The following is a 14,185-nucleotide window of genomic DNA, read 5'->3' on the forward strand; positions in this document are numbered from 1 at the left end:
CCAAATTATCCCACCCAATAGTTAAAGATCTAGATCTAAAATATATATTAGATATAACGAGAATCTATGTTTTTCATTGTATCTAGATAAATTGGCAAAAATACTAGATCTTTAATGTTCAATCTAGATCTAGCTGGTTTCTATATGGGGATTGCTCGTGAATATATATATTTTTTTTTTGGTTATATTCGAATTAGATCATGTTTTGGATTATTTTCTACAGTTTTTCTTGGGTGCCAGTACTTTTTTCATGTAGGGGCTAGGCTTGTGCACTCTTTTTACGCTGGAGCGAAATGCACGCGAAACTGAACTTTTTTATTGACCCTCAAAGTGATTTGCACAGTAAAGTGAATTTCATGCTCAACCGAGAAAGAAAAATAATCAAAATAATAATAAAAAGAACTTAATATTGAAAAAGATCATGTCAGAAAAGGGATCGGGTAATTTCTAGTTAGATCTTTTTTAATTTGATTTAATTATGATTTACTTTTTAGAGATCTACGTCTACTGTACAATAGATTATTCTATCTTGTTGCACGATTTTCAAAACAACCTGTGGCTTTCTGAAGGGGAAAATATAGCGCGATAAATCAAAAAAGGAGAAATAAAATACCAACAACTGAGAATGGAATTTACCCAACATTTTATAAAATTTTCAATTTTATTTCAATTTAACATGCATGGTACATAGCAGAGGCTATCTATAGGAACAGCTTTATCTTCTAGGTGATATTAGTCAAGATTGTTAAGTCATGGTTCTGGTGAAGAATGTGCACAGGGCATATATTTTAGGGGGAAATTTTGCATTTTTAGGGGAAAATATACAAATTTTTGGCTAGGGTAAACAGTCTTTACAAGGATTTTTTGGGCTTATTTTATAGCCATTTTTGGGTCATATTCCCAATTAAAAATAGTATTATTTTCCCAATCCATAGGAAAAAATTCCCAATTGAAAGTTACAAAATTAAAAATATTGAATAAAAAATTCTAAAATCTTTGAAAATAAGGGCTTCTACACTGTAATAGTGCTAAAATGTTTGAAGATGTCCCCCACATTTTTTTCAAATCCCCCACATTATTCAGTTGAGAGGGGGACAATCCCCCATAATTTTGAAATTCTAGATGCAACACTGTTGTATTGCGTTTAGATGATACAATTAAATTATTTTTATAAAAAAAGTTCAATAAATTCGTCATATCAAATGTGTCAAATTCTCAATCATAATGAAAGTAACTGGTGCAACAAGTTGCTCTTTATTTTCTCATGGAGTATTTTCATTGGTCTGATATTTTCACATTTCTGTTGTTTTTAGCTCGACTATTCGAAGAATATGAGAGCTATTGTAGTCGCCCCGGCGTCGGCGTCTGCGTTGGTTAAGGTTTTTTGTAAAGTCAAATATCTCAATTATTGCTTGAGATATTCAATTGAAACTTACAATACTTATTTATAGTAACAAGGTACATCAGATTGACAAGTTGGATAACTCTGCCTACAATATTGACAGAATTATGCCCCTTTTTAACTTAGAAATTTTGGTTAAAGTTTTTTGTAAAGTCAAATATCTCAATTATTGCTTGAGATATTCAATTGAAACTTACAATACTTATTTATAGTAACAAGGTACATCAGATTGACAAGTTGGATAACTCTGCCTACAATTTTGACAGAATTATGCCCCTTTTTAACTAAGAAATTTTGGTTAAAGTTTTTTGTAAAGTCAAATATCTCAATTATTGCTTGAGATATTCAATTGAAACTTACAATACTTATTTATAGTAACAAGGTACATCAGATTGACAAGTTGGATAACTCTGCCTACAATATTTGCAGAATTATGCCACTTTGGAACTTAGAAATTTTGGTTAAAGTTTTCTTGTAAAGTCAAATATCTCAATTTTTGCTTGAGATATTCAATTGAAATTTAAAAATACTTTTTTATAGTAACAATGTTCATCAGTTTGCAAAATTGCATAACTCTGCCTGCAATATTTGCAGAATTATTTGCTCTTTTGAAACTTAGAAATTTTGGTTAAAGGTCTTCAAAGATATTTACTTGAAACTTTACACATGTACTAAGGGTCATAATTTGAGGGTCATAATTGTATGTCACTGACCAAGTTCCATAACTCTATCTTGCATTCAGGCTGATTCATATCCCCTTTTCTACTTTAGTCTCTTGGTTAATGTTTACATGCAAGTTTTACATATCTCAATAACTATTAAAGATATTTATTTAAAACTTCACATATGAATTTAGGGTCATAATTGTAGGTCACTGACAAAGATCCATAATTCTATCTTGCATTTAGGCTGATTTTTCTCCCCTTTTTCAACTTAGAAATTCATGGTAAAGTTTTGCTTGTAAGCTGTTATCTCCATAACTACTGAAGGGTTTGTGCCTTTTTTGGGACAATTTTATGTATTCATAATAATAAAGCAGTGATTTACTTGATAAAACATCTTAATAACAAGCCTTTGTACCTTTTCTGTCAAATTTATGTATTCATAGGTAATTAGTATTATTATACTCAATAAAACACCCTTGTGAAATTGTAACCTTCCGAATAGTCAAGCCAATACTGTATAATTAGACTCTCTCTAAGGCCTATAACATGAATTAATGAAAAAAAAATTAGCCCTTTTGTGAACTTAAAAAATTTAACATTATCAAGGCTCTTTTACTATCAAGCACTTAGAATAGTCGAGCGTGCTGTCCTACCGACAGCTCTTGTTATAAGTATATTTATCATTTTTCAGAGCCGCTGATATCTGACAGTAAGCAAGCACAGCAGTTTAATGGACCCCCACCACCATGTTACACAAGTCAGCCTAATTATGTTCCCCCGCCGCAGGCAGGATATGTTATTCAAGGTCAACCAGCTCAGCAAGGTTTTGTTGTACAGCCTCCACCACCTTATGGTGTCCAGTTTACCAATGGCCAGGTATATGCGTAATGATCTTTTGTTGCCAGTAGAAACTAACTCATGAATAGAATTAAAGCTGCACGCCTCCAGATGAGCCAAAATATTTCAAGAAAATCATTATTGAGAAAAATGTACTAAAATTTTAAGAAAGTTAAAATAGTCAAGATCCAAGTGATATTTTACATGTTCTGTGCAGTTTAAGACTGATATTGCAGTATTTTATCAACATATTTTTACTGCGTTACTAATGCAGTAACGGCTCTATTTTTGCATATGTTGACCAAAAAGTGGTCATTTTCTTGGATTGTTAGTGCCGATTGCAGTATGTAAATTACTTTTTTTGTTCACCTTACAATATTTTACTTTTATATACATTTCTAAAATTTTCATGAAAATTGAATTTGGTGGCGTGCTGCTTTTAGACTTAGATGCCATAATTGTCTTATTGTTTCAGGAATAGGTAAGGGGCTCTGTGGTAACTCGCTGGACTAATGATCCAGAAGTCACAGATTCGATCCCCAAATTCTTGTCTGATAATACTAATAAATGATCTCTTGGAGAAGACCATAAGAACCAAGGTCTAATAAATTGGTGTTTTACTCTAGGCATGTATGAAGAATCGGGATCACCTCTGGAATCGTGAACTTCTGTTTCAGTACAGTAAACCATATAAAAGAGCAAAATAAAAGTCATGGTCTGATTGTGATAGCATCACAGATATGGGTAACTGAAATGCAACATTAAATAAACCCAAAGTAAAAAACAATGCCATTCCTTATAATTGACCTAAATGAATGTGTCAACAATAGTGGACAATATCAACCCCAACTATGTCTCTTGGACAATATTGACCCCAACTATGTCTCTTGGACAATATCGACCCCAACTAGTCTCTTGGACAATATTGACCCCATTATGTCTCTTGGACAATATCGACCCCAACTATGTCTCTTGGACAATATCAACCCCATCTATGTCTCTTGGCCAATATTGACCCCAACTATGTCTCTTGGACAATATCGACCCCATCAATGTCTCTTGGACAATATTGACCTCAACTATGTCTCTTGGACAATATGGACCCCAACTATGTCTCTTGGACAATATTGACCCCATCAATGTCTCTTGGGCAATATTGACCCCAACTATGTCTCTTGGACAATATCAACCCCATCTATCTCTTGGACAATATTGACCCCATCAATGTCTCTTGGGCAATATTGACCCCAACTATGTCTCTTGGACAATATCGACCCCAACTATGTCTCTTGGACAATATCGACCCCAACTATGTCTCTTGACAATATTGACCCCATCAATGTCTCTTGGGCAATATTGACCCCAACTATGTCTCTTGGACAATATCAACCCCATCTATGTCTCTTGGACAATATTGACCCATCAATGCTCTTGGGCAATATTGACCCCAAACTATGTCTCTTGGACAATATCAACCCCATCTATGTCTCTTGGACAATATTGACCCCATCAATGTCTCTTGGGCAATATTGACCCCAACGATGTCTCTTGGACAATATCAACCCCATCTATGTCTCTTGGACAATATTGACCCCATCAATGTCTCTTGGGCAATATCGACCCCAACTATGTCCCTTGGACAATATTGACCCAACTATGTCTCTTGGACATTATCGGCCCCAACTATGTCTCTTGGACAATATAGACCCCAACTATGTCTCTTGGACAATATTGACCCAACTATGTCTCTTGGACATTATCGGCCCCAACTATGTCCGTTGGACAATATTGACCCCAACTATGTCTCTTGGACAATATTGACCCAACTATGTCTCTTGGACAATATCGACCCCAACTATGTCCCTTGGACATTATCGACTACAACTATGTTATTTGGACAATATAGACCCCAACTATGTTTCTTGGACAATATCGACCCCAACTATGTCTCTCGGACAATATTGACCCCAACTAGTCTCTTGGACAATATCGACCCCAACTAGTCTCTTGGACAATATTGACCCCATCAATGTCTCTTGGGCAATATTGACCCCAACTATGTCTCTTGGACAATATCGACCCCAACTATGTCTCTTGGACAATATAGACCCCAACTATGTCTCTTGGACAATATCGACCCCATCAATGTCTCTTTGACAATATTGACCTCAACTATGTCTCTTGGACAATATCAACCCCATCTATGTCTCTTGGACAATATTGACCCCATCAATGTCTCTTGGACAATATTGACCCCAACTATGTCTCTTAGACAATATTGACCCCATCAATGTCTCTTGGACAATATTGACCCCATCAATGTCTCTTGGACAATATTGAACCCAACTATGTCTCTTAGACAATATCGACCCCAACTATGTCTCTTGGACAATATCGACCCCAACTATGTCTCTTGGACAATATCGACCCCATCAATGTCTCTTTGACAATATTGACCTCAACTATGTCTCTTGGACAATATCAACCCCATCTATTGTCTCTTGGACAATATTGACCCCATCAATGTCTCTTGGACAATATTGACCCCAACTATGTCTCTTGGACAATATGGACCCCAACTATGTCTCTTGGACAATATTGACCCTAACTATGTCTGTTGGACAAAATCGACCCCAACTATGTCTCTCGGATAATATCGACCCTAACTATGTCTCTTGGACAATATAGACCCCATCTATATCCGCTGGACAATATTGACCCCAACTATGTCCGTCGGACATCATTGTCCCCAACTTTGTCCGTTGGACAATATCGACCCCAACTATGTCCGTCGGACATCATTGTCCCCAACTATGTTCGTTGGACAATATCAACCCTAACTATGTTCGTTGGACAATATCAGCCCCAACTATGTCCGTCGGACATCATTGTCCCCAACTATGTTCGTTGGACAATATCAACCCTAACTATGTTCGTTGGATAATATCAGCCCCAACTATGTTCGTCGGACAATATCGACCCTAACTATGTCTCTTGTGTGTCATAACAGATAAAACTAGACTTGATTATCATTGTTATGACTTGATAATGATTATTTATCATTACAGGTAGGAGTGCGGAATGTTGTACCTTTGCCACCAGCCCAGGATCACTTGCTTGCCGCCATTCTCGTCACGGTGTTCTGCTTCTTTCCCACAGGGATTCTTGCCATTATACGGGCTTCAGATGTAAGTTATTATTTCATTTGAGGATGCTATCATAGAGCTTGCTATCCAGCTTGCTTAGGAATCGTTGGTGGTTCTACTGGGATCTCTGTCTGTGTCTGATTGAATGCACAGAGGGGCAACTGAGATCCTCCTCCATCATTTAAAGCTTAACAGATACCATGTGACCATAACTTTGCTGGTTTGATGTCAAAGTCAACCGGTAAATCTGATGTATAATATTAAACTGTATCTAAAATTGTTGGTACTTTTAAGTAAATTCAAATTATCATATACAGGAGCCACACATATATATAAACAAATTAAACGTAAAATTAAGACTCTGTTTTAAAACTCATCTGTTTTTGGCGTTAGTAAAAATTTCTAGCTAAATCATAGTTGGTTGCTAATTGGTTCTACTCTGATGCTAGCTGATCTAAATGTGCCTTTATAAATACTTTTTTAGCTCACCTGTCACAAAGTGACAGGGTGAGCTTTTGTGATCGCTTTTCGTCCGGCGTCCGTCCGGCGTCCGTCCGTCCGTAAACTTTTACTTTAAATGACATCTCCTCATAAACCACTAAGCCAATTTCATCCAAACTTCACAGGAATGTTCCTTTGGTGGTCACCTTTAAAAATTGTTCAAAGAATTTAATTCCATGCAAAACTCTGGTTGCCATGGCAACCGAAAGAAAAAACTTTAAATATCTTCTTTTAAAAAACCATAATAGCTAGAGCTTAGATATTTGGCATGAAACATCATCTAGTGAGTGTCTACCAAGTTTGTTCAAATAAAAGCCCTGGGGTCAAAATTGGCCCCGCCCCGGGGGGTCATTGATTTTCCCTATATGCATATAGTAAAAACTTAAAAAATCTTCTTTTAAAGAACCCAAAGAGCTAGAGCTAAGATATTTAGCATGAAACATGTTCTAATTGGTGTCTACCAAGTTTGTTCAAATAAAAGCCCTGGGGTCAAAATTGGCCCCGCCCCGGGGGTCATTGATTTTCCCTATATGCATATAGTAAAAACTTAAAAAACCTTCTTTTAAAGAACTCAAAGAGCTAGAGCTTAGATATTTGGCATGAAACATCTTTTAGTGAGTGTCTACCAAGTTTGTTCAAATAAAAGCCCTTTGGTCAAAATTGGCCCCGCCCCGGGGGTCATTGATTTTCCCTATATGCATATAGTAAAAACTTAAAAATCTTCTTTTAAAGGACTCAAACAGCTAGAGCTTAGATATTTGGCATGAAACATCTTCTAGTGTGTGTCTACCAAGTTTGTTCAAATAAAAGCCCTGGGGTCAAAATTGGCCCCGCCCCGGGGGGTCATTGATTTTCCCTATATGCATATAGTAAAAACTTGAAAAATCTTCTTTTTAAAGAACCCAAAGAGCTAGAGCTAAGATATTTAGCATGAAACATCTTCTAATGGGTGTCTACCAAGTTTGTTCAAATAAAAGCCCTGGGGTGAAAATTGGCCCCGCCCCGGGGGGTCATTGATTTTCCCTATATGCATATAGTAAAAACTTAAAAAATCTTCTTTTAAAGAATTCAAAGAGCTATGGCTAAGATATTGAGCATCAAACATGTTCTAATAGGTGTCTACCAAGTTTGTTCAAATACAAGCCCAGGGGTGAAAATTGGCCCCGCCCCGGGGGTCATTGATTTTCTTTATATGTGTTTAGCAAAAACTTTAAATCTTCTTTGAAAAAACCCAAATAGCTAGAGTTTAGATATTAAGCATGAAACATCTTCTAGTAAAGTGTCTACAAAGTTTGTTCAAATAAAAAGCCCTGGGGTCAAAACTGGCCCGGCCCCAGGGGTGTCATTGTTTTTAATTATATGTGTATATTAAAAACTAAAAAAAATCTTCTTTTAAAAAGCCCAATGAGCTAGAACTTAAATGTTTAGCATGAAACATCTTCTTATGGTTGTCTACCAAGTTTGTGCAAATAAAAGCCCTTGGGTTAAATTGGCTCTGCAATGTTGGGGGAGTGGGGGTTGGGGGGGGCCTATATACAGGTGAGCGACCTCAGGGCCATCATGGCCCTCTTGTTTGTTCATACCATGGACAGTGGTTATGCTTGTTTGTTATTGCTACTAGGAGCCGATTTATTTTGTCCATATTCTACAAATGGTGGATATGCTATCTAAATATTTTAAGTTCTATTACGTAAAGCTAGAAAATCGTTATATAACCTAACAGTGTTATTGTGACCTATATGATTGAACTGTATTTTCACTAGTACGCCAATCCTTTTGGCCGAGCAAATTCTCAGCCTCCCCCCCCCCCCCCCCCCACAAACATAAAAATATTGCTTACAAAGCCATTGCATTAAATGAATATATTGACGTCAATTTGTAAGTCAGACCAACATTTTCAGGCTAAAGCCGCAGCATCATATGGGGACATGCACACAGCCGAACGTCACTCGAAAAGTGCGAAGAAGATGATTAACATCAGTATAATTGCCGGTATTTTTTGTACGCTGCTGATGATTGCCCTCTTTGTGGTGTATTTCATGGTTATAACAAACAACATCAGGAGAGCTTACAACAGTAACGACTACTAACATCAGACCGTCAATTTTTACACCCTGAACCTCCTAAATTTGTATAATGGACTAGCCCCTGCATTGACAAAAGAAGAGTGGATTTGAATTTTTAGGGATTTTAGTATCAAAATACAAGAATTAAGCAGCTTGAAGGTGATAAAAGGTGATTGACCTTTGCCACCACTGTAGAGCCGGTTCTGCGTGCCCCTCCGCACAGTCTGACCAGGATCTCTGCACTATTGCTATATGTAGCTCAACTTTTGTAATTTGATACTAATATGCTGTAATTTTCGGTTCATAAGGGGGGCACATCCATTACATAAATTTGGCATGTTAAGCGTTAAAAAAAAGTTTTGTGCTATATGGACATAGACTTTAGTTTATGTTGTGTATATATCTGATGTTTTGGGCCAATGACATTGCTTTTTGCCTGGCACGTGACTTTACCTTGTTTATAAGGTCATATAACTATTTGGTATTAAAACTATTTAGTTAATATCACATAATATGTACCAGTGGTTAGAGATTGTACTTACCAAGGTTCGGCGAATCAAATTTCTCCGTGGTTAAGTAAAATATTAATATTGTTAATTTGTGTTGGTTGATTTTGAAAACAAACAAACAAGAAAAAAAACAAATGCAAAAAAGAGAAATATGAAATTGAACACCAGTTTTCATGCCCTATAAATAGTGAAAAAAATTGACTCTTTATTTTCAATTTGAATAATCTTGTGTTTTTTGCCAGTTTGTGTGTTTTTAAGAAATTCCTTGGAAAGAAGAATTATGCTGTTATAATTTCAAAAAGCTTTGACTTATTTCCTAAAAGCTAAAGATATCATGACGTAATAACATCTTTTGTACATTATTATAAATGCTTTTCAAATTATACTTATATTTTTGGAAAGAAATGAAGTATATAATCAGTATTTCATTGGTGAGATATAATTTATATTGGAAATTGGTTTATATTTTTCATTGTAATTGGAACATATTGATAAATATGGTTGTGTTGTAAGAGTTTATTTTTCCCATGTGTTTCATGTTAATTTCAATTTTCTATTTTTAGCTCGACTATTCGATAAGAATAAGTAGAGCTATTGTAGTCACCCGAGCGTCGGCGTCAAGTCGGCGTAACCACTTATGTTAAAGTTTTTGTAATCGTTCAAATATTTTCAAAGTCCATTGACATATGGCTTTGAAACTTTGCACACTTGTTCACCATCATGACCCCAACCTGTAGACAGGAGGAGGTAACTCTATCAAGCATTTTGACAGAATTATGCCCCCTTTTCAACTTAGAATTTATGTTAAAGTTTTTGTAATACCTCAAATATTTTCAAAGTCCATTGACATATGGCTTTGAAACTTTGCACACTTGTTCACCATCATGACCCCCACCTGTAGACAGGAGGAGGTAACTGTATCAAGCATTTTGACAGAATTATGCCCCTTTTTCGACTTAGAATTTACGTTAAAGTTTTTGTAATAGTTCAAATATTTTCAAAGTCCATTGACATATGGCTTTGAAACTTTGCACACTTGTTCACCATCATGACACCAACCTGTAGACAGGAGGATGTAACTCTATCAAGCATTTTGACAGAATTATGCCCCTTTTTCGACTTAGAATTTACGTTAAAGTTTTTGTAATACCTCAAATATTTTCAAAGTCCATTGACATATGGCTTTGAAATTTTGCATACTTGTTCACCATCATGACACCAACCTGTAAACAGGAGTAGGTAACTCTATCAAGCATTATTTTTTACTATCAAGCACTAGAATAGTCGAGCGTTGCTGTCCTACCGACAGCTCTTGTTAGAATTCTTATTCTATTTTAAGAATTCTTATTCAGATATAAGCTTGTATTATTTACTCACTTTAAACAAAACAATTCTGCCATACTACTGTTTATATATCTATTTATACATGTATATTGTGTTCTAGTCAATTTAGAGTTGTAAAAATCCATGAAAAGGATGCTTTGGAAGCATTTAAAGAAGGATTTATTTTGCTGATCATATGTAATATATTCCTGTTTTCATTATTTTTCTCATGTAACAAACTCAAGCACACCTTCTATGATAATGTAGGTTCTGTTGTTGGCCTCTAAATAGCCTAGGTGTTAAGGTTGCACACTCTGAAATACTTGTTCCTTTCCGCTGCAGGTTAGAAGTCTGAAAAGATTTTAAATTCTTGTTAGGTAGGCAGCTCTCAAAATAATTTTGTGTCCGCTCTGTATCTTTTGAACCGATAGAAAGAAAGTAAAACTTTTTGGCAGAAATATTTCTTACAATAAAATGATGTGCAGAAGCTGAAAACAAAAAATATGATAGGGTACTATTGTTCTAATTCTAAAGCGGATGACAGTCAGAACTCCTTAACTCATCTTATTCCCATTCAAATAAAGAAGGCTTTTGGTGGGAAAGTTTATTTTTCACAATGTTTAACTTTAGAAAGAGACACCATCTGAATGAACACCAATAAGACCCAAACCTCGTCTTCTTAGTGGCTTTTACTGTGCAGTTAGGGGTTAAGTCCTTCTAAAATTAAAAGAAGTGAACTTGTTATTGCATTAAGGTGACTACCTTTTCTATGTGTCATTAATCATATGGTATTTGCCAAAAGATTTATGTAGATTTTTGTTACATGTTTAAAGGCTCATAAAGCCTCAGAAACAAATGAATTTTTACTTCTTTAGAAAGGACAAACAAGAAATTGAAAATTCTTAAATAATGGTTTCAGAGAATGTTAGATGCTAATGTTACTTGAAGAATATAGTGCTAAATGGCATGAAAGTAGCAAAATATGAACAGATAGGTATTTTGACTTCCATACAAAATACACTAAGTCACTAAAACTGTACTAATTACCAACAATTAAGAGAAGAAAAAGATGTTTCTGGTATTTGGCCAATGGAAACTATAAAAATACACCAAAAATAAAAATATTTTGAGAAATAAAAATAAAAGCATTTCTGGGGCATAATGGGCCTTTAAAGTATGAATAACATTGCATATCATACCATGTTTAGCTTTTTTATTTGTATTTGGGACAGGTATTGTTTCAATAGAAGTTTTAGTGAATTCAGCTCATCATTTTAATAATCACTAAGCTTTTAATAATCACGTTTCAATTAACACACATGTATGTTTAAAATAAACTGATGGGAAATAGATATAAGATGAAGTAATACAAACTTTTTTGGTGCTTTTATGTCAATCTGAATTTTCTTTTGAAACTTACAAAAATCAAAGTGCTGAAAGCACTGGATGTGACTTCAAGTGTCATGTTTAGTGTTTTTTTTCCAGAATCTGATACGGGTTTATGTGATATTGTTAGATACTGTGTTTATTAAACAGTTTGTGATACATGTAAATGGCCAAGTGTTGATAAGTGGAAGCTAATTTCTGTTTTAGTTTTTTAACAAGTTAAACAAAAAACAACAAAAAACAAATAAAAACCAAAAAAAAAAAAAAAAAAAAACATTAAAAGAAAATACTGTTGCTTCTTTGAGATTATAGCACCATTTTAAATACAAATGTATTTTTTCTAGTATTTTTATATTGTGTTCCAAGCCAAATAAGGATATTCTAGACATAAATAAAAGCACCTGAAATGCAATCAAGCCATTTTTGGGGGCTTGATCAGAACTTTTTATTTTGAATCTCATAGTCTTAGTGACATTATAGTAACATTATGTTGCCAAATTTTTAAGATTTGAATTTTTTTGTTGTTATTGTTAATGTACTCTTTTTGTATTTGCAGCAGTTGATAATTTCTCCATGTTAAGAAATTTGTAGTTTGTATCATAGTTAGAACATTCTCCATAATGTGTGTTCAATGGAGCAGTACTGCAAATGTGCAAATCAAAACAAATGTGTATTCAGAACTTTTAGTCTCTGAAAATTTTTCTTAAGTAGCCAAAGTTTTTTAAAAAATCTAAAAAGGCAGCTGTCCCTTATATGTAGATTCCATAATTTATCGTATATATTTAGATATTAAGTTACATGTCCATTTGGAATTATTATTAAATTATTAATTAGTTATATTTTCTTGCAAACACTAATTTTTAACCAGGTTTTCTGAAGGAAAAAACTGGTTATTAGATTGAGGTATGTCGGCGGGCGGATGGGCGGACGGGCGGGGCGGGCGGGCGTACACAATTTCTTCTGTGCGCAACTCCTCCTACATTTCTCAACGGATTTTGACCAAAACTTTCACAGAAGCTTTGTCATCAAGTGCCCTGGTGCATATTGTCGGGGTTTTGCCATTGGATAATATTTGACCTAATTATGGCCCTTTGTTTTTTTTCCTTATATAGAATGTATAGTGAACAATTTCTGCTGTGCGCAACTCCTCCTTCATTTCTCAACGGATTTTGACCAAACTTTCACAGAAGCTTTGTTATCAAGTGCTCTGGCACATATTGTCCGGGTTTTGCGATTGGATAATATTTGACCTAATTATGGCCCTTTGTTTTTTTTCCTTATAAAGAATATATAGTGAACAATTTCTTCTGTGCGCGACTCCTCTTACATTTTTCAACGGATTTTGACCAAACTTTCTCAGAAGCTTTGTTATCAAGTGCCCTGGAACATTTTATCGGGGTTTTGTGATTGGATAATATTTGACCTAATTATGACCCTTTGTTTTTTTTTCCTTATACAGAATATATAGTGAACAATTTCTACAGTGCACAACTTCTCCTACATTTCTCAACAGATTTTGATCAAACTTTCACAGAAGCTTTGTTATCAAGTGCCCTGGTGCATATTGTCGGGGTTTTGTGATTTGATAATATTTGACCTAATTATGCCCCTTTGTTTTTTTTCCTCAATATATAGTGAACAAATTCTTCTGTGCTGAACTAGTCCTACATTTCTCAACAGATTTTGTTCAAACTTTCACAGAAGCCATGTCATCAAGTGCCCTGGTGCATATTGTAGAGGTTTTGTGATTGGATAATTTTTGACCTAATTATGGCCCTTTGTTTTTTTTCCTTATACAGAATATATTTTTTCCTTATACAGAATATATAGTGAACACTTCTTCTGTGGCAATTCCTCCTACATTATTCATGTTTTACATTGCACATAGTTACATTGTTTATTGCTTGTATTTGTATTTCAAATACAACATATTTATCTACAATGGAGATAATTGAAAACCTGGTTTCGTGGCATTGCCATGTTTCTTGTTAAGTTTGTTAAAGTGGCATAAAACAATTTAATGGCACAATTTTATTAGAGTTGTGATCATTAGTTTTATTTTAAAAAAAGATTTGTTTTTATAATTTTTTTTTTACATGAAAGTTGTAATTGTCTTCATTTGTTTGTAAAAAAGGGTATTTAATGTTTATTTTCAGAGTATGTATTAAGTAGAGATATAAATTTTTTCAGTAGATTTTTATCATTATTTAGAATGCGTTTCCATGATCCATATGTAAAATTGTTGTACATTTATTGTAAAGCAATAAAAAAAGACTGAATTGTCTGAATGTTTTCTTTATATCTTTTCGCAAAGAAATATAATATCATATTAGACCATGGTAAGTTAAAT

At 34.6% G+C, this 14,185-nt stretch overlaps 1 protein-coding gene across 1 annotated transcript; it reads left to right on the top strand.

Annotated features, from left to right (window-relative positions):
- The first annotated feature begins 305 nt into the window (after positions 1-305).
- LOC132721661 (proline-rich transmembrane protein 1-like) lies at positions 306-8,655 on the top strand. The gene is made up of 4 exons (XM_060705998.1): positions 306-440; positions 2,759-2,943; positions 5,973-6,092; positions 8,453-8,655. Exons 1-4 carry the CDS (start codon positions 422-424, stop codon positions 8,639-8,641), a joined length of 513 nt encoding a protein of 170 aa, XP_060561981.1. The 5' UTR covers positions 306-421; the 3' UTR covers positions 8,642-8,655.
- Positions 8,656-14,185: the final 5,530 nt, after the last annotated feature.

Source organism: Ruditapes philippinarum, unplaced genomic scaffold, assembly GCF_026571515.1.
Source record: "Ruditapes philippinarum isolate M1 unplaced genomic scaffold, ASM2657151v2 ctg881_1_1_1_1, whole genome shotgun sequence".
NCBI lineage: Eukaryota > Metazoa > Mollusca > Bivalvia > Venerida > Veneridae > Ruditapes > Ruditapes philippinarum.